The sequence below is a fragment of the Buceros rhinoceros genome, unplaced genomic scaffold, assembly GCF_000710305.1.
Source record: "Buceros rhinoceros silvestris isolate BGI_N320 unplaced genomic scaffold, ASM71030v1 scaffold6522, whole genome shotgun sequence".
NCBI lineage: Eukaryota > Metazoa > Chordata > Aves > Bucerotiformes > Bucerotidae > Buceros > Buceros rhinoceros.
In genome coordinates, this window is record NW_010400571.1 from 21,216 (window position 1) to 32,284 (window position 11,069).

Below are 11,069 nucleotides of genomic sequence, written 5' to 3' on the forward strand. Positions count from 1 at the left end.
GCCGGTTTTGAGTTCCATCATCCTTTGGTGTTCGTTCTGGTTGGACACATCTGAAGTGATGGAAGAAGAAAATACATCCATTTTCAGCCTCGTTACAGGAAGAAGAACAATGACAACTCAGTCACAAAATCCGAGTTGTGCGAGGAAGCTATTCAATTCCACCAGTTTCCCGATTGTAATTTTACAAGGTATTTTAATTACCTTTCTTAGTAAACTGAATTCCTTTCTTCTTCCTTCATGTTTGGTTTATTTTTTTCCATTGGCTTTAATAATACTTGAGTTGTAGACAACCGAGTGAGGATAGAGTGGTGCTGCTAAGAACTTTCTGAAAAATGTTTGACTTGTGCATTTTCTGAGGCTTCCTTTGGTAAAAACTTCAGTGTCCAGACTGCAAGTTAGATTGACCAGTTTAGGTATGGTTATGCTTTATGTTTGAGTTCCTGTGTCCCTGGTAAACACTGATACTCAACCAATTGCTATGAAAGTGTCCTTCACATTGCATTCTCTGGTGTTGCCTATCGACTGAATTCATTGCATTGTCTGTTACGGCTCTCGAGGTCATGTCTGACAAATCGCTACTTGAAATACTGGGAAAAAAGACTCTATCATACCTGATGATCTGCTGGGAAAAAACTACCAGCTATCCACGATTATGTCCTTCCTCATATTCGCTGACTCCCTATCATGGTTTAACCTGTCCACGACTCCATTCAGTGGCTTGCCTGCGGGCTTCTGCTGAGAAAGTAAATACAGAGACATCTCTCAAGACTTTTTTGTATCCACAGCTCAAAAAATATTTTCTCTGCTTTTTCCTGGATGGAATTACTCTGCGCTCTGTATAGTTAGCTGCATGTATTAGGCAAAAGTGACCTCCTATAATTAGCCAGCAAGAATGTTTCTATGTCCTTCAACTATAGAGCCAGATCATCTTTCCTTCTGGAACTTTACATCCCACCCCCCAAAAAAAAAATACCCAACCCCTTATGTGGCTTATGTAACCACTGCCTCCCTGACCTCTGATTTTGAGCTTCCGACAACAGGAGCAGTGACCTTTTGCACCTGCAGACATTCATGCCAGCCACAGAAAAGGTAAACCTAGTTCAAAGTCAGAAGCCTAACGCAGACCTTTTGCTGAGCACACCCTAAGGACAAACACAACTCCTGATGACAAGCAGGACCTTGATATTTACTCTTTCCAATGACAGTAAGTCCGAGCCTGATAATAAATTAAAAATGTCAACTCTCTTACAACGCTCTCTGTATGCTGCAGCCCAGTGGTACCAGCTCACTCTTACCAGTTGCAGATTTCATGGACACGCAGTGCAGCGAGTACAATCAACTTCATGGCAATAAATGCAATTCTGTCAAAGAACTGAACCTTCCTCCTACTCTGAGCCAATTGGAAGGCACTGAAGGGCTAACAAAAATAATAATAATAAAAAAAAGTATTTCAGTCTCTGTCAGATTCCGCAACACAAGAGCGAGCACTCACATGGCAGCTCCTTCTCTCAGGATCTAGGCTATCAGCACCCTGGATGCAGCAACAGTCTGTCTGGCCCAACTAGCTTTGCATTTATTTCAGCAACCACACAGTTCAAAAACTGGAGGTAGCCTGATGGTCGTAAGTCTCCTGGGAGAAAGACTGGAGTTGATTCTCTCCATAGGAAATGTACTTCAATGCACTCCCACAGCATCCTGATGTGGTGGGAGCCATCCTCTGAATTGCAATAGAGATCAGGCACCAACTATTCAAAAAGTTGAGCATGATCAATGCTAAATTAGCTCTGGTCATAGCGCAGCGTTGCGGCTCATATAGCCTCCCTGCACACACTACAGTGTACACCTTGGAGTCAAGTGAAAAGCAAGATCCGAGTCAGATTGTCAGCAGCATGATTTTGAATTACTAAAATTCCAAAGTTTATTGACAGAATTTTATTAGATTAATAGGACTTAGACTTCAATCTAATCCAAAGTGCATAAGTAAACTTTAAAACTAAACTTTAAAACTTCACCTAAACTTAATCAAAAAACCCAACCACCCCTTATCTCAGTTGATTTCAGCAGACTAAACCAGACATGGCTGAGCTCACTCTCAGTCAAACTCCCTTTTATGGACAGATAGCAACTGCTAATGCAGCTAAACAAATCTGAAGTTCAGACTGAGTCACTGAAACGTCTTCCAAAGACCTGGAGAAATGGACTTCACACAATTTTTTTGTCACTTCAACCCTTATTATTTCCTCTGCTTTGAAATGAAGATGTAACAGTGAAAACGTATTTTCACATTCCAACTGGTTTGACTGCATTTTAACATTTTAAAGCTATACATCCTCTGCATTAAAACCAGTAAGTATGTCAGTGCGGTGGAAACAGACTAGAAAACCTCATTAATCTACAAATACCATTGACGAGAACCTTTTTTACATACATAGATGATTCTTTATAGCAACACACTGGGAAAATTTCCTCTGATTACCATGTTTTGCACAGACTACACAGTATTCTTGGATTCAGTCCAGACTCAGAGACCAATTCACTCCTTTTAAGAAAAAAAAGCCAGTTTTAAACATACAAAGCTGAAAATGGAAAGCAGCCTTAGGAGTTAAATGATTTTTATGCAGCTGAACGGAGACATACCAGAAGGAAATTAAGTTCAGTGCTGAAGAGCATTTTAAAAGCATTCCAGCAATCACACAGGAAGCTGGATGGAGTCACTATGACGCTTCTGATCCAACCGTATCTTTGGAAAAGTCAGATTTAATATCACATTAGCTCACAATTTTTTAATACATTTGGTAACTCTGCTGGAACACAGATCCTGCTTATTGCTTTGAAACATACAACATTATCATTGAAACCCAGATGCTTGTCCAGAGTTCTTCAGTAGCCAAAATTAAAAAGATCAAATAGAGGACGGTATGAACAAAGGCACGTGGTTCATTTATAAAAGTATTTACAGGGTACTTTATTTCTATCTACTAGAAACTCAATCATCTTGAATACAAAAAGAAAAAATTACTGAAACATGTTAAAGGAGATCATCTTCAACAGATGTTCTCAAGCAATATGAGCAGAGCGTCTTACCGTTAAATTATTTCCAGAATTAAATTTCTCATCTTGAATACGGAATTTCCAAACATTAAAGATCATAAATTTATTATTCCTCTAAGCACTGTGATACTTTAGTGCAACTCTCTTTCAAGGTTGACACTGGTGCAGTTAAGGCAGTCTACTAACAGTATTTTAAAATTCAGCACGCAGTGTTTAACCATTGAGGTGCCTGGTGGTTCTCTATTCAGAGAGCTGTCTTTTGAAACCTTCATCCATACCATCACCCTCCTAGCTGATGCAGTCCCAAACATAGCACATTCACACTCAACAGCTCTTGCAGTGTTTTGGGTATTTTTGGAGGTGGAAAGGGAGGAGTCCAACATCAAGCTGTTAGCTCTGTAAGCAACTCTGCAGGGTGGTTCGCATCCTCACGTTGATGCGCAGCTTTGCCATACGTTGTGCCAACCTTTACAGGCTGCCAACAAGGCGCTTCTAGAACAACATCCATTACATTCAAAGTGAACAGTCTATAAACCCTGGTCTGTAATCCGCACTTCACTGACAGTGTTTTAACATAGTCTGTTGCCAAAAGCAAACTGATTTTCCAAGGGTGGTTTGTTGTTGGGTTTTTTTTTCTTCCCCCCCAATGGAAGTTCACTGATGCATAAGTTCAATAAAAAAACAACTCCCTCTCTGAACAAATCAAACAATCTTTTTAAAAGGCCTTCACTTCATTCTGATTTTTTTCATACAGACTTTAACTAGTAATTTTGATACTTATCCTCAAATACAGCAAAAGATTTACTCTAGTAGCATGGAAATGATTTCCACTAAACCTCAGTAAGGTAATGCCTTATTAAAAGGTGACTAGTGCTGCCGATCTACAACTGACAGGTTGCACCAGGACTGACTTGAAGTGTTATAAAGTTCCACAGAGGGGAAAAAAAAAAGTTAAAAATAACTGCATAGTACATGATCCCTTTTATTCACCAAAGCTGCTCCTGTATACCCCAGGTGGAAGATAGGAGAACAGCTGCTCAGCCTTCAGTTGCAGGTGTGTTCAGCACTTGCTGTAACATCTTTCCATCTTCCTCGTTGTCACATCTCTTCAAAGTTACACACTTAGGAAGGAAAATATATGAGAAAATGGAACAGCATTTTCAGACAGATCAATATTCCTCAAATTTTTCATTGGAAATGTTAAAGTAAATTTATTTACGATGAAAGTCATCAGAAGACCATTCTCCTGGATTTAAAATATTTTGGTTTTTTTCTTTGGAAAAAAAGGAAAAAAAATAGAAAACCAATACACATTACCAAAACCACAGATGCTGTGGCTTTCCTGCCTGCCCCTGTCTCCTTACATATGTCCATACTGATGACAGAGCCTGTTCAAAAAAGTCTAATCACTATCTAAATTAACAGGGTTGTAGTCAGGGTCATCCTCTTCATCCTCCAGCTCTAAATCATCCATTTCCTGGAATAAAGATTCATCAACCTCCACGCTGTTTCCAGCTGCAAAGAACAGAAAAATAACTTAGTTTCATGCAAGTAGGACAACAGTACCTGAACTACAAAATACACACCACTTTTTCATACTCATTCTTCAGTTAGGTAACTGGTAACTTAGCTTTGTAGTTATCAAATAGATACGGAGAGGGAAATGACACATCTTTTTAAAGTCAAGCTTTTCTTTCCTCATACCAAAACCCAGTCAAGAGAAATTCACACAGGACCTCAGAATCCATTGGGAGAATGAAATTAATGTTTATAGTTTTCAGAAACAGAGATTCTTTCTCCCAGGCACTGTCAAACAAAGAGCTCAGGACCTCATAGTTGGAATAGTTACAACTATCACAGCCACAGATACATACAAAGCTTATTAAAAAACTGCTTACACACTGTTTATATGCCTACAAACACGGGTTTGCTTTCAGATTTGTATTTTAAAAGCAAGATGAAGCTTTGCATGCTTTCATATTTTCTCCTGAAAGCAACAATGCCCAAGATAAAGGATAAGCCCTGAGGACTACTGCTATTTTATTCATGTTATCAACAGTGACATCTCCCAGCCACTGATCGAGGTTCTGTGCTTTCACTGGTTTGAAACAGCCTTTGTAACTGTTTCCATCTAAAAGATATTATCCTGTACAATACACGGTCTTACAACACTAAAGTGCAGTTAGCAACCTGTTGCATTTATGACAGAATGCAAACAGCAATAAAAACAGAAGCGTTTGTTCACCGACAGCGACAGGATTAGGAGTTACTACATTAATCCCAAGTCATTTGGGCACAGAGCCCAAATACAGAGGTCTGCTCCTCCCTTAAGACAGCCAAATGTTCCATCAACAACCCCTCTTCATTTTAGGCATTTTGGAGGAACACAAGGTTCATTTATGCGCTTTGACTAAAAGAAACTCAGCTCCTCCATTACTACTATTTCAAGTTTATACTCACCGATAACATAAACAATTTTCTTTTTCCCCCTCAATTGTTACTTGCAGAGAAAATTCTTGACTCTACTCTGCACGTGTTTTGCAATACCAGCAGATAAGCCTTATTTTTGAGATAACTCTTTAAATTAGAAAGGCAGTACAGAACATTAGATAGAAATCTAATGTATCTAATTCCCCTATGTGAGGGAATTTACTTACTTTACCTCCAACAGACTTTTCCAAGTTTAACATCTTTTGGCACAGACTTAGAAAATTTCCAGCTGGTACCAGGTCAAATAGTTTTGGTAACACATCAGTAAAATCTGCACCAAACTGGGTTGCACAGAGGCAAACAGCATTTAATTTGACCTGCAAGATGTTTACTATCAATGCTGAGGTTTAGAAAGAAGCAGACAGACTTCCAGGTCTGTGTTTGAAATTGGGGTAAGAAGGCTGGCTATTAGAAAAGAAGAAAAAGCAGTGGGGTTTTGTGGTGGTTTTTTGTTTTGCTTGGTTTTGGTTTTGCATCCATTCCAAACACTTGAATAGAAGCAACAGAAATAAGACCAACTCAAGCTCAAAACTGCAAATAAATATGCTTTAAAATGTTGCAAATGTTTGGTTTTGAAAGAAATTAAAATTGCTTCTGTTCAACCTACAAAACAGTACTTCTTTAAAAGTCATTCTGATGTAAAGGTGATACTGAGGTGAGATGTTAACTCAGAAATATAACACAGACTCGGCTTAGGAATTTTGACTTGGTTTAAGCCCCTGTCTCGAAGTTGTGGAAAGAAGCGGAAATTTACCTTCCTCCAAGAACTGGATGTCAGAGGTGTCAAGGTTGTGATCCATTTCGAACAGCTGTTTACCTAGAAATAAGATTTAAAATACATAAGCAAGTAGAATTCTGAAATAATTATCAGCCTACGGCAACAACAGTTAGCACATGTATTTTATGCTTTTCAAATTAACCAATTTGGGCGGTCTTTTGTTTTTTTTTTTTTTTTTAAGCGGTTCTTTTCTCTAATTTCCCCAATTCTGATTTTTTTAACTATTCATCCAGGATTCTTCCACACCAAGAGTCTTCATTCTCTTACACGTGAAATGAGTTACTGTTTCTTGTAGTCACTTTAATATTACTGAGGCTTTAATAATGGCAGGTGGGAAAATTTACATGGTGCTGCCCCACAGTCTTTGGGGCTTCAGTCCTCATCCTGCATTCCACAAGAAGTCCTCTGTAGGAACAGGAAAGGAAATTAGCTGCTTTCTCCACCTTTTTCCATATATCCTCCCCATTCGAAAAGCATCTTGGATCTACGCACACAAATCACTAGCTCCTACACACATGCACACATCTATGAAGGAAACATCACACGAGGCAAAGTGAAGCCTTTCTAACTGGGAGGTAAGGGAAGAAAAGCTCCAAACTCTTTCCACACTAACTACCCATCTCCTGCCTGTAACTGCGCTGCTTATGCAAGCTTCTACCAACAAGACTGGTTGGTGTTCACAGTAAAAAATTTAAGAGACATTTTGCTTCTACTGGGGTGACACTCATGACATCTGAGAATAAGACTGGTTTTAGTTTTGTAAAGGGGAACGCCTATAAACCAGACCTGTATAGAGGAAAACAGACATAGCACCCTAACAATTACTTTAAGAACTGAAAAACTAGAAGCAGCCCGATTTCTACTATCTTCCCAAAGGCATTCCCTTTAGGGGGGGACTCAAGCATGTTCCTGACCCTCTACAACTTTTCCTGAAACTTACTTCCACTAACATTTCCATCTCTCTCTCAAATCTCATCACAACTGGCCAGAAGTTTCAAAAGCCTTCAGAAGGGAGGAGAAACAATAACACAGATACAGCATGATCGCAATAGTCATGTTTTCTCAGGTAACTGGGTTCAAAAGAAGATCTAACATTAGAGAAGAACCAGTCCAAAGCTAAGGTGTGGAGACTGTCAAGGAGGATGACCACAATCTAATTCTTACCTACAGGTTCTCAAAAGAAAAGTAATTTCCTCCACATTTTGCCCAATGGATACAGAGTTTCCTTTGTGCTGGACAAACTGTGATCTGCAAAACACAAAGTCTGAAACCACTGCTATGACAAGCTCTTCCCAAATACCAGAGCCATTCTCACTAGTCACTGTAAGCTTGTCATACGCAGCAGCCAGCCTCTGCATGGCTTCAGTTCAACAACAACAACAAACTCCTACATGCGCTCAAGTAATCTGAAGTCACTGTGCAAACCGGTGCAATAAATACCAAATCAATAAACTATCTCATGTAGATTCTTTCTGTTGCTTAACAAACCCCAACTATTTCTGTAAGAGGGACACTCGTCCGTAGCAGCTGCAAATGGTGTATTGACTGCCACAAAACCAAAGAAGCTTAAACACGCACTCAGGAACCTTATGGCTTTGGCAGAAATTCTGAGTCTGTTAATTTTGTATTTAGCCCCAAATCAGCACTCAGAAACTGACTTCATGCCACATGGAGGACAATAATCAAATACTGCATTGTTTACTACCATCATCTTTCAGTGTAAAAATTACTTTTAGGCTTGTCATTGTAGTCCAATAACACTGCAAAAACTTCAGGAACAGTTTTAAATCATACCGCTTAATTTATTTTTGCCGGCTTGTTCTTCTTCTTTCATTTTTTTCCTTTTTATTTCTAGGAGTTCTGCATCAAACTTCGCTTTCCAATTTAGGAAATTCTCAATGGTAACAGGAGTGCCATGAAAACGTTGCTGAAAGAACAGAAAACAAGGCTGCAAACACAACTTGCAGAGCTGCGAGCACAGACGAACATTCTCTGAACTATTTAAATTACAACATTCCAGAAGTACTGCTTGCCGTGAAGTATTGTGCGAAATTAAGCCAAACCTGAGAATATACAAAGAACACATTCTTACTGCTTTTTCTACTGGGATTCTCTCTTCAGAGAGCTGCACTGATGTAGAAAGTCTCATGGAAAACTCCCACGTACTACTTGTGGACTCGCAGAGCAATAGTGAGCAACACATCACTGGTACAGGTTACCCGTAAGCAGTCAACGCTTCTTATCGACTCTTAAGAGCAATCAACATAGAAATATTTTCCGTTAAAACACATTAACCCTTCTATCTTGCTGAGACAGAAAAAAGGATTCGTTTTTCCCAGCTCTTTTTCTGACAATTTGATAATTACATCAACTCTAGGATAGATGTTCCTCTCCCACTGCAACCAAGAATTGCCTCTGCATCAAACCCATGCATTTAAAAAAAAGCAGGAAATTTTTAGTTGAAAACCTTATTTTACATACTTTCTCCTCCTCTTCTGCTTCTCTTTCTTTCTGTTTCTTTTCCTCTTCTCTTCGTGTTTTTATTTGATCCACTATTTCATTTAATTTCTCCTGTACTGCCGAGACTAGAGTGAAGATCATTACCATTCCTAAATTTTCTTCTGCCTACGAGACAAAGAAGGCAACTTGAAACAGAAGGAGAACCTCAAACCTTTGGCATCTGAATGCATAAGTGTGTTTAGAAAGCCGTACGCTGTGCAAATGCAGGTAACACGGCTGAGGCGCTCTGCTCGAGCCTCAAAAGCTCACTGTAAAATTCAAGTCAATTGGCCAGTTAATCCAGTTAAAGTTACCCCCAAATGGGTGCACAGCAAAACACCAACAATAAACACCTGTGTTCAGGTCATCAACTTCTTATAGACAGCTAGAAGGCTCCCAAATAAAGCAAAACCTATAGCAGGAATATGACTCCAAGATTTGAATAGTGTACATCAGTGTCATTCAGAACCTTTTCTCTCCTGAAATGGCTCATTCCTTAATCCTATTTCATGCTCCTCTGAAGTGGGACAATTTCCCAAGAAAAAACAAAACGCATCAGTTGATGGAATAAAGTAAACTGAGAGGAAAGAATGTCTACAGAACATATTGTGGTAATTTTAAGGCAGGAAGGACTTGCTGAGAATTCCTGAAACCAAAGAAGTGTTTCCTTCTCATTCCTTCACAATGCACTCTCACTGATCCCAAAGGCTGAAGAGTTCCCCCCCACCTCAAACAGTTACATTATTAAAAAGAATCAAGAATCAATGTTCCTTTTTTTTAATCTTCCCAAACAAAATTAAAGAGGCTTCTTTCCACAAATACCATATATATATACGGTTAAACAAATTCACCTTAAGCTAGGACTGCTGAAGAGGGGAAGCCCTAGAGCACTTCCATTTCATTATCGTACCTGCGGACACTGAATTAGCCCTATATTTTACCACATTAACCCAATTTACCTCGATAACGCCGTTTACCAAACTCAAACCTCACAGCCAGACCCTACAGTGTGGAACAGCTTTCAATCAGTAGCACACACCTCAGGAAACAAATGATTTGAGAGAGAAATTCTGGCTAAACCGTGAAGTGATACCAAGCTGAATTGAGATACTCCATTCTCCTTACCTGTTGTTCTAGTAGTTTTATTATGTCTGTGACATCATTATCGTCAAGATTCTCCTGTGAGACAATTTCATAAAGCGGAGTTTCATCCGGGTATTTTTCTCTATAGGTAAATTTAAGGGTTGTTTGGACAGCTACAAGATAAAAAACCCCACATATTCTTATGGTAATAACTCTGTATAACTTTAATTGTCCATTTTTCTACTACATCAGCAGCCTAAAGATTTTAAAATACAAAACATTGTCTTAAAGGACCAGCCATATTAAACAGATGTTAAAACTATATGAACAGTTTAAATATAATGCAAGAGTTCTGGGAAATTAAGATGATAACGTTTACCCTTACATGAACTATTACAGGCTATTAATGTCTGAAAGGTCTTTAGAGAGACTGGAAAACCTCCTGTGGTGCAGAGGGTACTACAGCAGTAATCTCTTTTCCCTCATATTCCACTTGAAGCTGGAGAAAATGAGGAAGAGTCCTAATAACTGATGTAGAGAGAACCTCAGCATATAAATGCTTTATATTCTGTGGGCCTGCCTGGAATATCAACCTCTGGCTTGGACACCAGGGCCCCACATAAATGACAAGGACACAATGTCCAGTACCAGTTAAAAAGCAGAGAACTACTTAAGGAGAACACATTGGACCTGAAGCCACACAGAGTTAGGGTAACATGGAAACAAGGCAAAAAAGAATCAAATTCCTTCCACACGTCCTGCCAGAATACCAGGGAGAAGACTTCCTTAGTTCCAGAATCACTGTTCTGGCAGCCCAGCAGTCTCTTCACTGCAGACACCTGCTCCGAGCAGGACTTGCTCCTTTAAAACTGAAGGAGACAGCACTAGCTTCTTCCTTCTGATACAGTAACCCAGAGCAGCAGCTCTCAAACTTACTTGGAGCGAGGCTTGCTTACAAAAAGCCCAGCAACCACTGATACCCAACAAATGCACAGGGATGTGGGACCCACAGCATTCTGCTCCGGAACTGTTCCTTAAGGGCTGCACAGTCACCATACACAGACTCAACCTCCCATGTGGTTGCTACACATACAGCTGCTAGGAAAAAAAAAAAAAAATCACCTCACCCCATGGCTGCAAGCTCCTACAGGGATGATGACCACCCATA

The 11,069-nt window shown here is 39.5% G+C and overlaps 1 protein-coding gene across 1 annotated transcript in view; it reads right to left on the bottom strand.

The window, feature by feature from the left end:
* Positions 1–4,235: 4,235 nt before the first annotated feature.
* Positions 4,236–11,069, bottom strand: part of RWDD1 (RWD domain containing 1) — a gene marked incomplete at its 5' end in the record, with an annotated part of 7,721 nt that continues 887 nt past the window's right edge. Inside the window, 5 exons of the mRNA XM_010131911.1 lie at positions 4,236–4,566; positions 6,296–6,358; positions 8,114–8,246; positions 8,801–8,944; positions 9,944–10,074. Of these exons, the coding sequence (XP_010130213.1) occupies positions 4,454–4,566; positions 6,296–6,358; positions 8,114–8,246; positions 8,801–8,944; positions 9,944–10,074 (584 nt within the window). The remainder of the gene's footprint in view (positions 4,567–6,295; positions 6,359–8,113; positions 8,247–8,800; positions 8,945–9,943; positions 10,075–11,069) is intronic.